General features: G+C 53.5%; 1 protein-coding gene across 1 annotated transcript in view; it reads left to right on the top strand.

Moving 5' to 3' along the window:
• PRR5L (proline rich 5 like) overlaps positions 1-21,404 on the top strand; it is a 142,827-nt gene that overhangs the window by 115,771 nt on the left and 5,652 nt on the right. Inside the window, exons 5-8 of the mRNA XM_032413917.1 lie at positions 2,296-2,353; positions 7,070-7,161; positions 10,198-10,338; positions 15,245-15,371. Of these exons, the coding sequence (XP_032269808.1) occupies positions 2,296-2,353; positions 7,070-7,161; positions 10,198-10,338; positions 15,245-15,371 (418 nt within the window). The remainder of the gene's footprint in view (positions 1-2,295; positions 2,354-7,069; positions 7,162-10,197; positions 10,339-15,244; positions 15,372-21,404) is intronic.

Below are 21,404 nucleotides of genomic sequence, written 5' to 3' on the forward strand. Positions count from 1 at the left end.
CTCTCTCCATCTCCCAGTAAACTTCTGGTTCTCCCCCCGCCCCGCCATTGGAAGTGTAGATAACCGCAGTCATGGAACACACTCAGGAAAGTTGCATTAAGAGGGAGGCTTGATCACATTTGCAGGCACATCGCAGAGACATGAGCTTTCGGAGGGTCGTGAAGCCGTTTTGGAAGAAGCCTGGGACACCCGTGCTGGTATTAGAAGTGGTGACAGAGTCATGGCATCAGGAGCCCTCCCACAGAGCACCCAGGGATGTTCTGAGAACCTCACGGGGGGGGGGGGGGGGGAGTAAGGGACCCATGCAGGGACCTAAGGCCCCAGTTGTTCAGAAACATGCCGATAGAGTGACTGCCACGTGGAAGCACCTCTGTAATCTTTCCCGTCCGCCACGTGGAAGCACCTCTGTAATCTTTCCCGTCTGGCTCAGCTGCTGCAAAGCCTTGCTTCTGAGAGTCTAAATTGGGTGCCATGCTGGTTGCTTGCTTTCTGACCCAGAAGCTGCTGGGATTCGTTTGCTAGGCTGGAAGGGAGAGGACACAGTTGGGGTTTCACCTTAATTACCTGTTTGTTCTGGTTCTTTGTAAAGGAATTGATTTTTTTTCTTCCTTTAACAGAGTTGGTGTTCTCCCGTGAGATGTCATTCTAACTTGGATTTGGGGTTCCATCTTGAAACTAAACAGTGGCCGACTACTTTTCGAAGTTAGGTCATATCTTGTGAGGTTTTTTTTTTTTTTTAAGGTTTTATTTATTTATTTGTGAGAGAGAAAGCATGAGCAGGAGGAAAGGGTAGAGGGAGAAGCAGACTCCCCGCTGAGCAGGGAGCCCGATGCAGGGCTTGATCCCAGGGCCCTGGGATCATGACCTGAGCTGAAGGTAGACGCTTAACGACTGAGCCACCCAGGCGCCCATATCTTGTGAGTTTTAATAGGTTCTGTGAAATTTGGTTCATCTGTATGTGTCACAGAAATGTGGTAGTTCTTTTGTTAAAATATTTTAATATATTTGATGTAGGCTCATTTGTTACAGACTCTCTCTACCTCCCACTCCTTTTGTGAAGATAGATGAGAGAGCAGCTATGATCATCACTGCCCATCGCCACTGAGTACTAAGGACATAAAATACCGTGTGTATGTGTATTTACAATGACTAATTCTTACATGAACTCTATGATATTGCTGGTATGGTCCATTTTACAGATGAGGAACTCAAGAATCAGGGAAAGTAAGGCCAAGATCACACAGCTAGAATGTGGCCGAGCTGGGACTTGAACCCGTCTGATATCCAAGTTTTTTCCACTCTGCTGTGCATGCTCTTATCATCGTTGCAACAGGGTTGTAGGGTTTTGTAAAGGAGAATACTAAGAAATGCCTTAGGTTTTTTGTGTAGGATACATATCCCCATGGGCCCCCTACCCCGTAAGCATAGGCCTTTGATAATCTGATATTGTGAGGCGAGGTGGAGGGGCACCAGCACATCCTTGCTCTTGGAGCTTCTGTGACCTCTGGAGAGGCTGCGCTGCTTCTTACGGGACCCGCTGTAGCCCTTCAAGGGAAGGAAGGGGTCTGGGTGGGAGGACTTGCTGGAAGGCAGCAAAGCGGAGCGGAGAGAACATGGCTCCTGGCTGCAGGAAGACCTGCCCTGTCTCCTGTAGGCAGTGTCTTCCCTGACCGTCAGTCAAGTACGTGTAGCGGCACCAACGGGATGGGACTGTCGGGAGGGTTGGAATTAGGTGAAATGAAGGATATAAAGCCTCTGACACACACAGAACACTCAACAGTTGTTAGGTGCAATTGCAAAAGGACTTAACCTTTTTCTCTCTTTCCACAACTTTCCACGCACACGCTCACTGACGGACACATACCTGTGGCTTCTTAAAGTTTTACGCATAGTCTCTTGCATGTTAGCATGAGAAACCCTGAATTTATCTTTTTTAAAAAAATATTATTTCTGCCTAATTTCCCATTACCTCAGTGCTCCCTCTTCTGAGTTCAGATTAAGGGCTTGAAGGACGTTGCGTGTCAGCCCTAGGCCTGCCATAGCAGCCAGCCAAGAGCGAGGCATGCCTCCTTCTGCTTGAAGGGATGGGATGGCGGTTGGGTGTGGCTCTTGTCTCCCTCTTTTGCTGACTTCTCCCCAAGCCTGATCCTCCAGGACAAAAGTCTCCTCAGACTTGGAGGCATGACTAGCCTACAAGTGCCTAGAACCCCGCGCCCTCAGCCATGGGAAGTGGAAGGAGGTTTTGTCACTCTCTGAAGTGGCCCAACCCTTGTGTTCTTTGTTCTCTCTTCACAGAACCAGCTTCTTGCAAAAGGCCTGTTGTTTGTGGAGGAGAAGATTAAGCTGTGTGAAGGCAAGTACAAGGCGCGCTCGTACAGTGGGCTCTGTGACTCAGCCTCTGATGTTCGGACAGCTGAAATGCTTCTGTCCAAAAGTGGCGGGCTCCAAGTGAGTGAGTCACCCCGCCCGTTTCTCCTCCAGCTAGGCGGCAGCACTTCCCTTGGAGCCGGCCACTCGTGGTGGTGCGTGTCAGATCTGTATTTTGAGAAGTCAGGTGGAATCGGGGTGGTCTTCTCAGAGACCTCGTTGAGGGTTCTCGCAGGATGCGTGCTGGTGGTCTCCTGTGAAGGGATCAGTTATACTACAGATCCTGTCATGCCGTTCTCTCGGGTCTGATCCAGGCTATTCCTAATTGGCCTTTTTCATATTTCTCGAGGTCCTATATGACAGGAGGCCTCTACCCATTTGGGGGACATTATACTAAGCAGGTACCTGCTGAGTGAGATATGATTTGATAGGCAAAGGAAGATTTCCTGACCTTAAAATGTTTTAGAGCCCACGGGACAGGATGGAAAGGCACCGAATGGAGATGGGACCAAGGCAAGAATTGGCCAACCCCATGACTCTACCAAGGGCTACTCTCAGCTGCCACCAAGGTGGATCCTGATCTTAGCTTACCACCTATTGCTTGGGTGACTTTTGGCAAGTTTCTAGTTTCTTGGTTTTTTTTTTTTTTCTATCATTTTTAAAATGATACGAGTTTAAAAGGGAGTATAGGGAGCGTAATTGGCGTAGCACCATTATCCGGCACGCAGTAGTTCCACAGACTGATTCCTTCTTTTTTTTTTTTTTTCCTACTCTAGTTTAGAAACTTCTACCTGGAGGTCAAATTTACTACTACAGATTTACTACTAGACACAGACGTGGCAGGCAGGAGAGCGTGCCTTCCCCCCCATCCCCCCCACCCCGGGAAAGACACTCTCGGCCAGTGTTGTATAAAGACGAAATAGGAGACGAATGGGAACTGGTGCTGGAAGGGTCTGGTGCCTGGCGCACAGTACGAGCTCGGCAGACCTTTGGGGGAATAGAGGCTAGAAACTAACCTCTGTGTATCTGAGAGCTGACTGAGCCTGTAACCTTGTTTTCCCTCAGTACAACCGTACTCAGGCTTTTTTAACCTTATAAATGCCCCCTAGCCTAAGGCCTTACTTATTTTTATTTTTTGAGAGCGAGCGTGCGTGCGTGCGTGCAAGCAGGAGGGAGGGCCAGAGGGAGAGGGAGAGAGAGAATCCTAAGCAGGCCCCACACCCAGTGCCAAGCTTGATGCGGGGCTCGGTCTCACAGCCCCGAGATCATGACCTGAGCTGAAATCAGGAGTCAGACACTCAACCCACGGAGCCCCCCAGGCGCCCCCCAGGGCCTTATTTTTGAGTGAACTGGCTTTGACAAGAAGTTTGTGCCCCTTTTGCATGTTGGGGTCAGGCTACTACACAAGCGTGGAAGGTGACAGCCTCAGAAAGGGAGGGAAGAGAAGCACAGTCTGTGATCATGGTATTTGCCTGGAAGTCATCTGGGGAGTTATCACAAGCTCCTGGAAACATGGAAAACCAGCTTCATGAAAAAGATGCCGAGCAAAACCAGAGATTTAAGTGCTTTCAAGGGGAGGTTCAGTGCCTCTCATTCGAGTGACCCTCGACGTAAATACTCTGGAGTGAAAGCTCAGGAATGGAGCTACGCTAACCCGGGCAAACGAAGGTCCTCCGAGGTTCTCTGCTCAGCCCCCAAAGTGCGCTACAAGGGCACCGGATCGGGTGTTCTCCCTGGGGTCCACTCTCGTCCTGGTGTCTGAGCGGCCCTTCTGCTCAGCAAAGGGGCCCGTGGAAAACCTGTAAGGGCCTTTCCTGTCTTCCAAACATCCCCACTTTTTATGTTATGTACTACAGCTCCAAGAGAGATTTTATTTGGCTAAAAGGATCCTCTTGCTCTAAAACAGTTCAGGAGCCACGGACAGGATCCATCCTTTCACCGAAAGAACCTCGGTGTTTATGCACGAGCACCCCGCCTCCCGGCCACAGACCCAGCCCCCACAGCTCTTACCCAGGTGCTGCTCTTCTGCGGGCAGGATCTGTCATGATAATTCCAGTAATTTCCCAGAGCTTTAGCAACCTTGACCCTGAGGAGCTTCTCATTCCCCTTCTATAGACATGCGGCGATCTAAACTCCCGTGGCACATTAAGAGGACAATTTCTGTAGGGTGTTCATCTAGACCCTTCCATCCAGCTGCCCTTCATCTTGGCAGGGAGCGAAGTCCTCTGGGCTGTTTTCTGAAGGTGAAGTCACGTCCCTGTAACTCTCTCTTCCCCGGGGCTCCCCTGTTTTGTTAGCCTGTGTCTGTCTGATGTTCTCCTCTGAACGCTTTCCAAAACATCCATTACTCTGTGAAGTGTGAAGCCAGCAATTAGACACAGGTTCCCAGGAGAGGTGCCTTCCCACTGCCGGGTCGAAGGATTACCTCATGTGCCGACGAGCATTCCATTGGCGGCGCAGGGGAATAAGCACTGACCTGCACGAGTCTCCTTCCTTTCTTCCATGTCAGGAAGGCCTCTGCTTGTCTTCCTCGTGGAAGGCTTAGGATACAGGCCATCAGTAAAGGAGCTGGAAGAGCCCTTTCTCCTGTGAAGGACGTTATCCAGCTGCTGGGGTCACCTTGGTTTTGGGTACCAGGATGAGAGCTAACGTTTCAGATGTTCCTTCTGACCTCCCCGGCTCCTCCCTGCCGTGAACTAGCATAGCCTGCATTTGAAAAGACTTGTACATTCAGACATTGATTGGAGGTCAACTATGTACCAGGTGCTTTGCTAGGTGCTGGGGACACAGTGGTGAACAAAGCCATCCTAGGATTCCCAGGCCCTCGTGGAGCTCACAGCCACTGGTGGAGATAGATATTAATCAAATCATCATCAAATATAAAACTGTAATTGCAACAGGTATTAAGGCTACAATCCGTAGAAGCGGCATTTGACCAGTGGGGAGACTTTGCTATAGAGGTGGTGCTGGAGCTAAAACTAGAAGGACAGACAGATAGGTGTAAGTTAGGCAAAGAGAGGGGGAAAGAACAGTCTAGGCAAAGGGACTAGCACATGCAAAAGCCCTGTGGTGTGAAGGATCATGGTGAACATGAGGGGCTGAGGTAAAATCCACATAGTTGGGGCCCAAAGGTTGAAGGGAAAGGTCAAGTTCAAGGGTAAGGTTACAGAAGAAGGAAACAGACTCCCCCCTCCCCGCCCCCGGCAACCAGAGTGCCTATATTGTGGAGGTTTCCTTGATCTAAGAGCAAAGGAAAATGTTGGAGCTAATTATTAAGTCCTGTTCTGTCCTGTCCCATATTTGGATTAAATGGTAACTTCCTTCCACTCACCGGCCTTAGCATCTGTGAAAACCTGCACACTTGATACTTGCCATTCATTCATTCAAAGATTTCTAAAAATGGATTTATTGATCTGTCTGGCCTCGTGCTAAGCACTAGAAATAATAACGGTGAGCAGGACAGACAGGGCTTACGTGCTTACTCCCGTTCTAGTGGAGGAGACAAGAGAAGTCAGTAAGTGATTCCAGCCAAGTGTAATTAGCGCTCCGGGAGGGAAATGAGAGGGTGCTATGGATTTGCATTTTCCCCGAGTGTGTTTCTCTCTGACCTTTCAAAATCTGCACGTCTTCGGCCCTGCTCGCTGCTCGTTACGTCCGTGCTCTGCTCTCTCTCTCGCAGCCACTGCTTTTATTGTCCATTAAATTAATAGGCGGAAGATGCTAAATGAATCTTTCAAGATCTGCTCAGTGAACTGGCAGTGTTTTGCCAGACATCTCTCTCAGTGTCTAATCTTGGCTGACCCAGTTTCTCTGCCTCAGATGAGCAAAGACAGTACTCAGTCAGTTGTGTCACCTAGGTCATTAACATGCAGGCACCGTGGGGGTCCCTCCCTGCCCGTGCCCGCCTTCCTGCAGGTGCAGAGTTCCTGGCGCAGCCTTCCGGTGGCATTGGGTGCCCCATGTACAGGCAGCCTGGGGTCAGCCTTCTGGGTCCCAGGGGTGAGAGTAGGCCCAGCATCAGGAGGTGGGTCCTGTGTTTTGCAGGTGACCACTGCAGAGCATGCTGTCCACCTCCCACCCGCCACCCGGCCTCTGGTTATTGCAAACCAGTGGGTGGAAGTGACAGTCTCTAGGCCCTTCTTTCCCCCTCCCTGTACTGACAGCTCGAATCCAGAATGAAACAAAAACAAAACAAAAAAGCAGTGTTGTCATGATTAGAAAATCAAAACAATAACTATGCACGTGATCCTCCCAGATTAAATCTGTCAAGAGCATGGGTTCTGGAATTCCAGCTCTGCCTTCTAGCTGTGTGACGTTGAGCTAGACCCTCAGCCTCTCTGAGCCTGTAAAATGAGGTCATAGAGTTTACTCATGAAATGGCCTGTAGATAAGTAGTTTAGCACAGTGCCTGAGAATGTTGTAACCATTCTTGTGATGGCACCCATTGTCATGTCATTTCCAAACTTCAGCTCCTGTTTCTGGAGTGGGGGATAGAAGGCATATTTGCCTATTTTTGGTTAAGTCTTCCCATCCAATCGCACATTGACTTGTAGTAATGCCTCCGAGAGCAAACGTAGGTCATGTCCCCCTGTCCCCCTGTCCCCATGCTGCATTTGACCTGGGACTGTCTCTAGCCTCTCCTGCAAGTAATGACAAATTCTTTTCTTTCTTCCTCCCCTCCCATCTTCTCGTCCTCGTGTAGGTGAAAATCGCATTGAGGTTCTGGCTGAAGTGTGGGACCACTTCTTCACTGAGACTCTCCCCACCCTGCAGGCAATATTTTATCCAGTTCAGGTCAGTCTCACTGAGGAACGACCTCCTGCCGGCCTCGGCACTCTGTCTCCTTCCTTGGCCTTTGGCCAGCTGGGACCTCCTGGTGAAGGGGGGAGAGGCAGGACATTGGGCGCCTGAGTTGGCCAAGGACCACGGCGCTCTTTGGAGGGCTCTCTGGTCTATGTTTAGCATCTAACCTCAAGCCAAGAGAGAGTGCCTGCATAACTAGCAATTTGTAGGCTTTTGTCACCCTCTTGGTTTTGAGTATTCCCGTATATTCTTGGCGTGGTTTGTTTCTCCCCTTTTCAGAAGTAGAGAAGATGGGGCAGGGAGACTTTTCTTTCCTCTTTTTCTTCCCCCTCCCTTTCTTGGAAGCCCGATTTTAAAGCAAGATGCCTGTTGCCCCAGATTGTGGGAAGGGAATCATGTCTCTTGCCTTCTGTGAGGGATGCCTGAAGACAAGTAGCCACGTGAGGGAGCAGAAAGAACACTGGACTCCATCAGTCGTTGGGCTTAGGCAAACTCATTTCACTTCTCTGAAATGTTTCATCTGCAAAATGTGGGCTTTCGAGCAAAAAATGAGCAGCATCTCCTTAGTATTCTTATTCTGTGATGAGAGCTTATTCTAACACTTGAGATGCTTTCCTTCTACCTTCCTGCAGAGGCTAATAGCAGGACTGGTCACTGCCAGGTCAGAACAGACACCCCTGCAGGCAGGTTGACCGATGGATCTTCCTCTCCAAGATTCACATCTCCATCCTCCGCTTACCCCACCCCCGCTCCGCCCACTGGGGTGAAGGCGCATATCTAATGGGGCTTTGTTGAAGTGCGGGTGTGGGGCCCAGCAACAGCACAGCCCTTAGCGATGCTGTGTGCCAGACACAAGGGCCCACAGGCTTTGTTTGCTCTGAATGGTGTTGTATGGGAACTTGGAATTCCTTTAAATATATATCAATACCTAAAAATTGGGAGGTTACGCCTACTGAGTCCATTTCCCATTTCTGGCCTGCCCCTCACAGTTCCAGTAGAAGCTCTGGCCTACAGCTCACTGCTCTCTTCATCCCATCCTTAGCCCCATCCTCTACCACCGTGAGAGGATTTGCAGCATTTTTGGGGTCAGTTCAGCTCCCATACCCACAAACGTCTCCCCTCCCTGTAATGGTCACTCCTAGGCCAGCGCTGGGTCCTAAGAAGACAGACATGGGAGGTAGAGTTGCCAGAGTTAGCAAATAAAATTATAGAATGCTGGGTTAAATTTGAATTTCAAATAAACAATGAATAATGCAATATCTAGAACATACTTCTACTAAAAAATTATTCACGTTCAACTGGACATTCTCTGTTTCATTTGGCAACCCTACTGGAGGGGCTGTGTAGACCTGGGTCTCTGTCTTAGGACCCCGTGGGCATGGAATTCCAAGGTGGGGGTGTCCAGATGGGTTAGAATGGGAGTGTGGCATCTGAGTGGGCATGGCCCTGGTACAGTCATCGGATGGCCAAGAAGGGCCCTCGTTGGCATATATCCAGGCAGGAAACCAGTTGTGCGGGTCTGAGGATGTTACGCATCCTGCCTCTCTTGAAGAATCGCAAGCTCCGGTGATAGTTGATATTGCCCCAATCCACCCCCTTCCCCACACACAGTTTCCCAAGTGCTGCTGCTGATCCAGACACCCCACCTTGAGAAGCCCGGAGTTAGGGGTTTTCACTACCGGTAGTAACACGCCGAGGTGTCTGTCAGTCCAGCTCCGTCCACCTCAGAGCCCCGTCTGTATGGGTGTCTGTGTGAGCCCTACTTCCTCGGTGGACAGATGTGTTTTTGAGTACTTACTGTGTGCAAGGGGGCGGAAGCTTGCCTTCATTTTCCTACCTTAGAAGGCGAAAGGGACCTGGGAGATGAAATGAGGGCATAGCTAGCTACGAGGTTGGAGGTCATTGCGGACTGTAGCGTCTTGGAAAAGGCAAAGTTGGCGGAGGGGGGCCTGCTGCCACTGGAGGCGGGCCGGGAAGGCAGTTGAGGAAGGGGGTGGTTGACCCGAGCCTGGAAGGCGCCAGTTGGCGGTTGTATGCATCTCTGGGGACTGGGAGGGGAGAGGGGTAGGGGCATGCGGAGATGGCAAAACCACTCTTGCCTGCATTTCTGTGAAACCCTAAGGACTTCTAGGAAATGTAAAACTTCCTTAAGCCTTGGCAGACGTGAGGGATGAAAAGCGACATCCTGTTTGGCAGGTACCTTCATGATCTCTTTGGCTCCACCAAGAGCAGCCCATTTTTGGTGTGTGCCGTGTGTATACGTGCAAAGGAGAGTCTAGGAGAGAGGCCCTCCTTTCTTTCTGCTTTGGGAAACTTTGGGAGCCCTAAAATCAAATAGTTAAGGTTTGAGACCCAGCTCTACCCGGGGGATAGAACCGTAACTCTAGGCTCTAGGTGTTTCCTCTGTGAAGTAGGTTTAATAACAGTACCTGTCTCAAAGGGTGGGATTAATCGTGTTAGTTCCATCAAAAATATTGAGAGTCATGCCTAGCACCTGGAGCTTAGTAAGTGTAGCTCTTAGGATTAGGAGTTCCTTTCACCCTCCGCCCACACCGTGCATGGTCAGGCTTGTCCCTGTGGTTTCCTTCTTGGCCTGGCGCGAGCTAGGTGCTCACATACTGAACAGGGTTGAGGAAGCAGCCTTGAAAGTGGGGGTGGGGGGTGGGGGTCGGGGGTGTTGATCTTTTCTCTCATTTCCCCCCCCCTTTCCCCCCCCTTTTTCCGTCCTCTCCCCCCCCCCCCCCCCCGCCCTCATGACAGCATGGCCCCCATTGATGTGTCTTGTATCATCTTGGGTCACTTAGGCAGGTTGAGTCACACCTTATCTTAAACGAAGCTTTCATTGGGAAGGACTGGGGCCAAGTCTTTGACTCTTTGGCAGCCCCCCCGCCCGCCCCGAGTTCTGCAGACACCTCGTCCTGTCCCATCCTAGTGTTCTGTCCACACTGGTTGTCCTGGACCCCGTGTGGCCGGCAGCATATCCAGCGGGCTCTCACCTCCCGGCCCTGCCCCCTCTCTCCTCTCCAGGGCCAGGAGCTGACCATCCGCCAGATCTCCCTGCTGGGCTTCCGTGACCTGGTCCTGCTGAAGGTGAAGCTGGGTGATTTGCTGCTGCTGGCCCAGTCCCAGCCACCCTCATCCATTGTCCAGATGTTGCTCATCCTGCAGGTGGGTGAGACCCCACTGGAGACGTCGCCACCAGGCCGGGGGAGGAAGAGACCCTGTGGGACGGGGGAGGGACCAAACGACCTGAGCACCTTAGCTCAGCTAGTATGCTTCAGTGTCGTCGTTCCTGTTCCTTAGTGCGTTTGTTCATTTGCTGTACCTCCGAGCCCCTGCGAGGCCCCTGGCGCTGTGCTGCATGCTGGGATCCCAGTGGGGGGTGGGGGGCGAGAGAGGCACAGTCCTGTCCTTCAGGGAGCGGACACCCTCCCTCCTTGCCCGGGAGCCTCAAGTAGCATGTGACGGCAAGAGCCTCCTGCAGGTGAGCTCGAGCCAGACCAGGAGCTCACTGGAAGGTTCCCGGGGCAGGAGGGCATCCTAAGAGACTACAACCAGAAGCGAGACCATGTCAGGCCCCAAAGCAGCCAGCCTGTCGCCACTTGCTGGTCTTTCCTTGTCTCTCTCTGATTCCGCCTCTGTTGGCCCTGCCCGCTGTCTCTTGGACTGGGTGTCTCTGTCTTTCCCCCTCCCTCTGCAGACTTGTGCTCAGTACTGTGGTTTGCACCTGACCAAACGTGGCATCACGCACACAGCTCATGCGTTTCCACCAAGTGGTGACCCGGACGGTCGCCTCTTCATCCCCATTCCGAATCAACAGTAGGAAGACAAGCTAACACTCCCAGTTCCTGGCTGTGTACCTGGTGCAGGCCGAGGACTTTGTGTGGTGTTTTCTGAATCAGATCATCCAAATGACCACTTCGTGAAGTAGATAGTATTGTTATTCCCATTTTCCAGGCAAAGAAATGGAAACCCAGGAAGTGTGTGCTTGTCCAAGGTCCCTCAGCAAGTGGTAGTAGGATTCAGAGCTGTGGACACTCAGGGGAAAGAGTTGGGTTGGTCTAGCCCCGGCTACACGACTCTCCTTTGCCAATCAGCCATGACCTTGGGTCAAGTACCATAAATATGGCCTCAGGGAGCCCAATCCTATGGATAGGGGTGCACAATTCCCATGAAACAGAGATGTGGCCAGGGACACCCCCAAAAGAGGGCTCCTGTGCCTCCACCTTTGTAATAAGTTCAGATCCCACAGCATCGGGTCTGAGCTGTTCTCCAAGGCAGCTGGTATCATCCTTGCTCAGGCTGGCGGTGACCCCACTGCCCTCCAGCAGGCTTGGGGCCTTGGTCTCCCCCTCCCCCAGCTGCTGTTCTCTTCCAGCTCTCTGAGCTGGGCCATGCTTCTGGACCTTCTCCGCCTTTCCTGAACTCTGAGAGGAGCAAGAGTTACCTAATAGGATAAGGGTGCTCTTCATTGACTGGAAAAGCAGGTCAGGTGTTTTTCGGGCAGGAAGGAGAAGGAGGGGGGTTCGGAAAGTGTGGGGGGGGGGGGCTCGTGTCTGAGAAGCATGAAGTAGAGCTTGCATCCCAAGTGAGGAGTCTAGAAAATGACCCCTTTGGGGTTCAGATGGGAAGACTGGGAAAGAAAAGTTGGGCTTTCTCCCTCTTATTTCCATTTATGATATTTTAAGGATGAGAGCTAATTCTTTTGTTGTTGGTGTTGTTTGTTTTTGTTCCTTGGAGGGAGAATTGGGGTGAGGGCCCCCGCCTGCTGATAGTAGCCCAGGAAGGCCTCTGTCTGTGCTAATGAAAAACATGTTCCCATGTTGGACAACCCAACAGCCATATCAGACGGCTGCCATCATTCCCTTGCCAGCCCCTGGGGGGTTAGCCTGCTTCTCTAGGAGACACTTCCTTCATCCTCCGTAGCCTCCAGCCCACGTTGCTCTCCATGGGGTTCCCGGTGATCTTAGGAGAATGGCCTGATCTGTACTCCGGCCTCCGGTCCTCCCACCTCCCCAGCCTCACCTGGAGCCTCTGGTCACACTGATCACCTTTGCCTCTCCCTGGGGCAAAACAGTCTTTGCACCTGGGTTCCCTTTGTGGAGAACACGGTCTCCCGGGACCCACAGCCCCCTTCCGGTCAAGGCAGGTCTGCCCACGTTCTCCTCCCTCTTGTACCTTCAGCACCCATCGCATGGTAGACACGCGGTAGGTGTCAACTAAACATGTGCCCAGTGAGTGACGGCACAGCTAGCAAGGGCCTGAGCGGGACCAACCCCAGGTCTCTGGCCTCCAGTCCTCTGATGGTGATCATCATGCAGGGATTTATTTCTTGGCAGAGGGAAAGAAGTACAGTCAGAGAAGCTCTGTGGTTGTGACAGATGGTTGGGAAGTTGAGCAAGGGAACAGTCCCTGTTGTCCTATTTTCGCAGAGGCGGTGGAGGTTCAGAAGAGTTGGCCAAGCAGCTTAAGGTCACATACTAATTTGTAAGAGAGTGGGTCTGTCACCCATTCCTCAGCCCTTGCTCTTTCTACCTGACCAGCCAGCCTTGCTCAGATACCACGGCCTCCCTCCTGCAGCGCCCCAGGGCCCTGGGAGAGATTGCATAAGCTTCTAAGATGGTCCACTTTCATGCGGGCATTTGGCGCTGTTTCCTGGAGGGTCTCGTGGGGCGAGTTCTGGCCCCTGTTCTTCCTTACTCTGGGAGCCGTAAAGCTGGGAATGTGACAGGGATGAATAGGGGTTTTTGGCCCATCCTCATCTATCTTCTTGAGTAGCAGGGCGCAGCTGCTGGATCTCAATGCCCCTGGACCATGTCCACTGCAGGAAATCAGGACCCCAGTTAGAATTGCTCCCTTCTCCCCCCAGGCCCTCACTTGCCCCAGTGCCACGAGATCTGGGGCAGATTTCTCCTGGCCTGACTCTCATACAGCGAAAAGAGCCATTCCTCAGGCCTTCGTGTCTCCCTTTTTTGGTGCTCTTCCAAAATGTCCCCGAACAAACCCCTCCCTCCCCGACATGTGCAAGGGTCTCCAAGTTCCCTGTTCTGGTTGTATGCTTCTGTCCCCAGGCTGCCCCAGGGAGAGGCTGAGCCAGAGATTTTGACCATCATAGAGATCTGGTTCCTCCTGGCAGGTGCAGCCAGGTCCTGAGATCATCCTGGGACAGTGCCTTCTGAGGGGCCCCCGTGCAGTCACCCAGGGTCCCGTGCCAAGCAGGGTCCTGTGCTTGGTTTATTCTCTCCTGTCGCCATCTTGAAATGCTTAGTAATCTTTGAACAAGGGAACCCCGCCCACATTTTCATTTTGCCCTGAGCCTTGCAAAGAGGTGGCCAGTCCGGCAGCCAGGCTGAGGGCTGTCAGGTTGTCTGTCGGCCGCTGCCCTGGGAGAAACCCATCCAGCTTCAAAGCATGCGCATGTTACCCATTTTCACCCCACCTCTTGCCTCTTCTTCTTTCTCTGTTGTCCCTCTCTGTTGAGTGGGGGGAAGGCTTGGGGCGAGAAGGCAGACAAGAAATATCAAGGAGGAAAATATTGAATTAAAAAAAAAAAAGTTTCCTTAGCTCTGAACACCAGTCGAGGTGGTTTTGGGGCTGAAACTGCCCTGCTCTTGAGGCCTGAGTGGTTTCCGGGGAGCCCGAGGAAGGCTCCCCTCTCCCTTCTGCGGCCTTGAGGATTCCCTTCCTGGCTGAAGCACCCCCAGGGCTTTCCCCCTTTATTTCCACTGCTAGATTGTCCAGTGCTTCAGCCCAGGTTGAGGACTAGGTATCAGAGCCCAGGGGGCAGGAAAAACCCTCCTGCCTTCCCCCCGGGCAGCCCTCACTGCGGTACTATACCGTGGGTCGGAGGCCCACTCCTGTTCATTCTGCATGTCCTCCCTTCTGACCCCTTCCCAGCCCCAACCCCAAGTCTTCTGCCCCGGAACCCCCTTCCCCAGCCTCCTTTGTGTTTCCTTAAGCCAAACCCCTCCCTTCCACCGCCCCCAGCCAGCCCTGTCTTTGTGGGATGGCGTTGACAAGGGGCCAAGTCAGCTTGGGTACAAGGGAGCCCCCGCCTCGCCCAGCCATCCCCGGCCTGTGTGACGGGCCCTTCTCGCTTCCCTCCCCCACCATGTTTTCCTCCAATCCCCCCAAACTCCAGCACAGTGGGGAGTTTCTACTTTTTAAGTGAAGGTGATGTAACCTCTCTTCCGCTCTCAGAATTTGGTGGGACACCCTGTTGGGCTGAGCACAGCTCTGCCCCCCTGCAGCCCCTCAACACAGAGCAAGGCTTCAAGTCCTTTCCAGCGAGAAATTGGAGTCCCTAAGAGTCTGCTGGTCTTCTAGAGAACCTGGGTCACTTTTGGTCTCCTTTTTAAAGGTGTTTGAGCGTTGTCATTTGTGTTAGTTGGTGTTTGCTCAGGCTTAGCCCTGAGGACGCCTGTCATGTTGGGCTGTTGAACTAACTCTTCATCTTGGGGTGAATGTATGTCTAGCTCCACAGGACTCTCTCTTCTACTGTTCTGGATTTTTCCATATTCTGTCCCCCTTTCTTTTCTAGCCTCCTTAACAAGTGGCAGTAAGATGGGCTCAGAGCCGAAACAGCCTGCATTCCAGTCCTGGGTTACATGAGCCCTCTGGGTCTTAACTTTCTTATCTGTAGAAGGGGGATGATGAGGGCACCTGGCTCCTCGGGCTGTTGAGAGGCCTCCGTGCTTTGGTCCATGTAAAGTGCTTAGGGAAGTGCCTGCATGCCAAGTATGAAGCAGCCACTCTGAGGGTGGGCTGGGATTACTGTGGTTGGGACCCGTCAGACCTCAACCCTGGAGCTGGCGTGAGGACAGTCCCGCCTGCTCCGAGTGGCTGGGGCCCGATGGGAGAAGCCGCCGCGGGGCACAGTTCTGATCACTGTGACCTATGGCAAGTGACTGGGGCTTCGGGCCTCAGATTCCTTCATTCCAGCCACGAGGATGCTGTCTGCAGGTATCACGGCTCTGAATGTAGCGGGAGGGCCGGCGGGATTTGCTCGCTGAGTGCCAAGCTGGCCCTGGCCTCTTTTGACTGACCTTTGTCTCTCTTGGATGTTTATTTCCAGAGTGTTCACGAGCCCACAGGCCCCAGTGAGGGTTACTTGCAGCTGGAGGAACTGGTGAAGCAAGTGGTGTCTCCTTTCCTGGGCATCAGTGAGGACCGCGGCGTCTCGGGTCCCATGTCCATGTCAGGTAAGGGGCGAGGCTCTCAGGCTGCGGGGGCCTCGGGGAGAATGCTGCCCGCGATGTTTTCCTGAGCCTGGGTTGTGTAGCAAGCGCTTTGCTTCTCATGTGGGTCCCGGCTAATCTGTGCATGTTAATCACCCGTGCTTCCCGCTGGCCTGCGTCGGGGTAACCTCCCCGCTTGACGAGTTCTCCCCAGGGACTGATACTGCGCCTCTGTGGTCTTGCTTGTCTGATCTGCCTCTCTGACTAGTGGCTTTGATCTTTTCCGTGTTCCTGCAGTGTTCATTTTCCCATATCTGATAGCCAGAAACTGGGCCTGATTGCAACGCCCCCCACACACTTGAGTGGAAAAACCACCTGTGGTAGATTTTCCCTTGAAAGCAGCTTGAAATGGGAAGACAACTCGTTTGGTGTACGGCCAGATGAAATGGAGCTGCTGTTGTCCCCCCCTCGCCAGCCCCTCCTTGTCCATAGGTACCGCCAGGGCCTGCACGCCAGGGAAAGGCGCTTCTGGACTGGGGACAAGTCCGGCTGGTGGCTCTAAAACTAGCATCAGTGTCAGGGTCTGCACTTGGCACCCCGGAGAATCTAGAGGTGAATTGCATCTGTTCCTTCTCTCCGTGAACCCGCAGTCCAGATGGGGAAATAGCCATATAATAGGCTTATCATAAGAGACATTCCTCAGTTACCTTTTGAAATGAGAGCCCCCCCAAATGCAGGAATGTCCCTATCTCCAGCAGCCTTAATGGGACGCATATAGATGTGGTCCGCGTATAGTAGGTACTCCAAAACATATCTGTAGCTGGATGACAGTCAGTTGTACCCCAAGGGAGGGCTGACCAGCGCCTGTACAGGGGCGCAGGGGCGGAAAGGGATTCCCTGAAATTGGAATCTTTTGCCCTGCTCTCCTTGCTTCAGTGGAATTGTAGCTGAGCGTCAGAGAAAAGGGCAGAGGCACAGTGTCCAGTGAGGTTCTGCCCCTTCCTGGGCCTCACCGCTGCAGGAAAAGCAGGGCGGCTGGGAGGTTTCCTGGCCGCTTCATGTGTCTCTGGAGACACCGGCGTAGCCACGGCCGCCACACATCTGGGGTGCTGGCCCCAGCCCGCCTGCCGGGTCCTTCCCCCCCGCCCTTCCTTCCTGCCTCGCTCACTCACTCATGCCCCCCAGGAGCTGGTACAAGCCAGAGCGAGTAACGGTGCCTGCTGAAGGACAGCCGGCAGCCGTGAGCGGGGGGCCACGTGCTCTGCCCTCCCCGGAGCCCGCCTTCTGGCTTCGGCCCACCAGCTCCCCAAGCTTGGGCGGGACGATCCAGGCAGATGTCAGGACACAAGCAGGTGAGCTGGGCCGTGGCGGGGACCTGGCCATCGGCCGGGCCTGGAGCCGGGAGTAAGGATAGATTTGGAAGTTTGTTCAGGGAGTACTTCCTCTAAGAGGGGATGCCTTTGGCTTTCCGGTTAAGCTCAGAATAATACATACTTTTGGCAAATTATAAAGTAAAGGCCCGAGATTTTCTTATACCAAGGACAAGCCTCGCCTCCAGGCTGTTGTCTCAGGAGGGGCAGAAAATGACTTTTTTTTAATAGTTTTTTATTATTATTGTTATTATTATTATTATTATTTTAGCAAATGTGTCCTGAGCCCCCCCCAGGTACCTTGTGAGGTGAGGTGCTGCAGGGATACCCATGACTAAATGGACCCGTCTCTGCCCTGTGGTGCACACGGGCCAGTGAGGAAGTCACAGACAAGAGATCACAATGACTCATTAGTGTGCACGGACTCTGATCGGGGGAAGCGCATCAGCCATGGGGCCCACGGCAGGGGCCCTTCCCCCGGACTGGGAAATCAGGGGAGGCTCCCCGAAGGAAGTGATACCTGAGATGCGTCCTGTAGGATGAATTTGAATTAGTCCCTGTTTGCTTCCCTGTTTGCTCAGCTATCCCAAGCAAAGGGAAGGATCTTTGGGAGGGCTCTGGGGTAGGAGGAAGGGAACAGGAGGTTGGAGCCTTTGAGGAACTGAAAGACCTTCAGAGTTACAAAGTGGTTGGTGGCAAGGGAAGGCACAGGCCACAGACTACATCTTGGGCAGGCACTCTGCCGGGCGGGCTGGATACCGTACCACAGAGTGGGCACCACTGTACCCATTTCACAGGTGAGGCAAATGAGGATTAAGGTCACTCAGCTATTGGAGCTGGGATTTCAAAGCCCCAGGTTGGTTGCACCCTCACCCCAGCCTCCCCCTGTCAGTTTCCAGAAGGTGATTGTGATTTTACTGAGGGGCAGCTGAGGAGGTGTTCTTCCCCCTCATTCCTTAGCCCAACAGAGTTCCGGGGCCAGACATTTCACCCCAAACCTCTGCATACTAAACAGCTCAAATGGTCACAATGGAGCCCTTCCCTGCTGAGGACACCCCTTTGCCAGATAAAGTGAGGACTCTCTGGGCATTAGTCTTCCCCTCAGTAGAACAGAGGCCATAACTTACGTCTGTCCCGCCTGAAGGAGAGGAGTGTGGAGATCACCAACCGAAGTGTAAAGCCACAGGAGGGCTTTGCCATGGTCCACTCAGGGCCCACCCAGGGCTGGGAGTGGCCAAGGGCAGTGGGAGGGCTCATCTCGGAAGCCCGCTCTTCTGCCTGTCCTGTTGCAGGTGCTGCCCAGACGCTGGTCTTCCTGGTACGGCCTGCTGAGGGGTGGCTGCTGTGCTGACCTGTCTCAGACTCAGGAAGAAACCTCCTAGGGGAGGTAACCAGAGCCAGAGAAGTGGTTTCTCTGGGGGGGAGGCGCACCTGCCCAGGCCTGTCTGACCCCATGGGGATTCTTGGGAAGAGTCTCTTCCTCTGAGCCAGGCCGATGGGCTTGAGAAGTGAGCCTCACCCACTGACGTGCAAGGCTTGGAGGAGAGAGAGAGGAGTCTGAGGCTCGTGTTGGAGGACGGCGTACGATGGATGGCTCTGTTCCAGAGCAGTCACTTTCCTGGGGCGGTGGGGATGTGGAGGTGGGAGGAAGAGTGAAAGCTTTAAAAAAAAAAACCAAAAAGATTGGTCAGAGGCTGGGCCCACATCCTACCTTTCTAGTTCCCAAAGCTTCCAGACTACTGCCCTGGCTGCTTCCAGGGCCCTCGGAGCAAACACGCAGAACACTCAGCATGCTGTGTTCTCCCACACAAAAGCCCCGGCCTCCCACAGATCGTCCTCCATTGTGTTTCCAGGGGGAGGGCCCTTTTCCTCAAGATACTGTAACTTCTCCTCGTGACAAGTAGGCTTTCATGGGCTTTCAGGTGCCTGGGCCTGGAGAGAGATGCCCACAATGGGCTTGGTGTGCGGAGGTCACAATACCCACATTATGGCGGCCACTCCTGCGAGCCTGGGAGATCAAAGGCCTGGGAACCAAGTCCCCCACAAAGGGGCTGAGGACCGCCTCATCCAGGCTCTGCTTCTCTGGGGGTTTGAAAGGAGCTGCCATTGCTCGCTCGGGTGCAAGGGGATGAATGCCAGAGCTCAGTGGGGCGCCTGGGGAGTGAGGAAGGAATAAAGGCCCCCCGGCCCCACCCCGTGTGAAAGGCAGAAGGAGGCGGGCCGGAGGTGGGTGCTAGCCGTGGTGGCAGGACCCGGCGCCTCTCCCAGCTCAGAGAGCACCACTACAAGGAAAGGACCCATTTCAGCCCCCAGGAGGTGCCCACAGCTTCATCAGTCTCTTTAAGGGAGAGTTCCTTCTCTGAGTGGCAGGGCCTGGCTTTCCCTGGTACAAATAAGAAGGAGGCGGGGAAGGTAGCGGGCAGCACCAGTGTGGGTAGCTGTCTCAGCTCCCAGCCCAGTATGTGGCCTGACCCCACTGGGGACGCAGCTGACGTGCTTGTCTGAGGTTGGCTCTGGAGTCTGGTGGGAGCTTATCGAGGGAACACTGTCTGCCCAGGGGACTCAACATAGCCCAGCGGCCCCTGTGGTCTCCGTTCTGCCCACACCCAGTCCTGGGAACCAGAACGTTCCACCCAGAAGGCAGAAGAGTCCTAGGCCGCTCCTGTGAGTCATGAGCAGGGAAGAGCCATCAGGAGAGAGGCAGGGCCGGCCGCAGAAGGAACAGGGCCTTGAAACCACAAGGGCCTGGCTTCAGCTGTGTGGCCTGGAGTAAGTTACTTGATGTCTCTGAGCTGCAGAGGGCTGAGCACAGAGAAGGAAGAAGGGGCCCTGTCTGAGCACAGGACCCAGGCAGAGCTGCTCCCTGCTGTGTTACGGGCCCCAGCTAGAGGGTGGCCTGGCCTCCTTGGAATCACTCCAGATGAAAAATTGTGCCTCTCCCTGGGAGCCCAGACCACATCCTGGTGCTTGCCGTGCTGGGTGGTCCTGCCTGATAATTTGTCCGTCTCCCCCGTAGACTGTCAGCTCGCTGGGGGCAGGGAACATGTGGGGACCCTCGTACCCCAGGCCCTAGCACAGTTCTCGGCTCTGAGGGAGTGAGTGAGTGAATGTCTGGGTTCCGTCCGTCAGTCGCTCTGGAGCAGGCCCCTCCGAAATGACTGCTCTTTAGGACTTTTCCTCCTGGCTCCCCAGCGAGTTCCTGCCTTTACCTCCACCCTGTCATTTGTTGACCTTGTCTTTTTTTAATTCCATTATAGTTACCATACAGCGTTGTATTAGTTTCAGGTGTACAATAGAGTGATTCGGTAACTCCGTACTTGTTGACCTTGTTCTAACAGATCTCTGTGTGCAGGCTTCCCAGGGGGCAGAAGCGGGGGCTCCACCGTCAGCCCTCGGCTTGAATCCTGCTTCCATCGCTAACTGGCTGCAAGGTTAATTAGCATCTTGACTTCAGGTTCCTTTTCTGCAAAATGGTCAGAAGACGAGCATGGCAGTGAAGCACCTCCTTTTTTGACACAGTACCTCGCCCACAGTAGATGCTCAGCTAGTGATTGCTCCCAAGACCCTACCCCCCACCCCATACAGGCACACACGTACACGCACGCGCGCTGGGCTCGGGCCCCTGTGGCGGGTCCCGTGACAGGTTCGCATTTCTCCCTCTCAGCAGTGACCGCAGTGTTTTGCAGGTCGCAGCTCAGAGTGTTTGTTGAAGGAGGAGGCAGGTGTCGTGGGACCCCTCCCCACTGTGTTTCCAGCTCTCAGCAGCAGCTGAAGGGGCCTCTCTTGTTTTTGCTCCCTGTTAACACCCCCAAGGACTTTGGGCCTCTGGGCTAACTCAGTGTGAGAGACAGACGGATAACGGCAGGCACCCATCTGAAACACCTTTCCTGGCTCATTCTGCCGGGCTGGGGCCCCTGGAAATCATCAAACAGATCGTCATTTCCTCTAGAGATGCTGCGTGGGTCCACCATCTATCCTCCAGGCCCTCAGCTTACCCTGTGTCCTGGGCCCAGCCTTAGCTCCAGCTCGCTTCTCTTCCTGGGTCTGCGTGTGAGAAAGGCTCACCGAACCGTCTAGTCCAGTCTCCGGCCCAGCTGGTTGAGGGTTTGGGCCACAACAGATTTTGCAACTGCCAATCATAGGTGCTTGCTTCTAATGGCTAGCAGGAGACAAATGAATTGTTTTCAAGGGCATTATTTTTAAGGATGGTTCTTTAATGGGACCCCGGCTTCTTTGAACCCTTCTGGTGCCTCTGTCTTATAGTTATCGATTTTTGTGATCATAAAAGTAATACATGGTTATTGTAACACTGTGGGAACATTATAGAAACGTTGAGGGTATGAGCCCCCATTCTCCCGAGAGAACCTCGGCCAATGCTTGGCATGGATTCTTCCTTCTCGGTTGCTCCTGGCCATTTTGTCTCCTATTCGTTCTTCCCCAAAGAGAAGAGCCACTGACCCAGCCCTCCTGGCCAATACCAGCCTCTTGTTCAGCACCTCCTGGGGGGTAGCGTTTGCTGTTCATGGCGTCCGAGAGGAATGTGTCTTCCGAGGGCATCCGTGGAGCCCTGAGACAAAGTATTATGCAGTGGGGAAGGTCTGGGCACTGCCGTTCAGAGCCTAAGAGATTGGGCTGAGCCTCAGTCTTCCTCATCTGAACAATGGGAAGAGTGAGGAGAGCCCTGGTG

Source organism: Phoca vitulina, unplaced genomic scaffold (assembly GCF_004348235.1).
Source record: "Phoca vitulina isolate PV1807 unplaced genomic scaffold, GSC_HSeal_1.0 scaffold16, whole genome shotgun sequence".
NCBI lineage: Eukaryota > Metazoa > Chordata > Mammalia > Carnivora > Phocidae > Phoca > Phoca vitulina.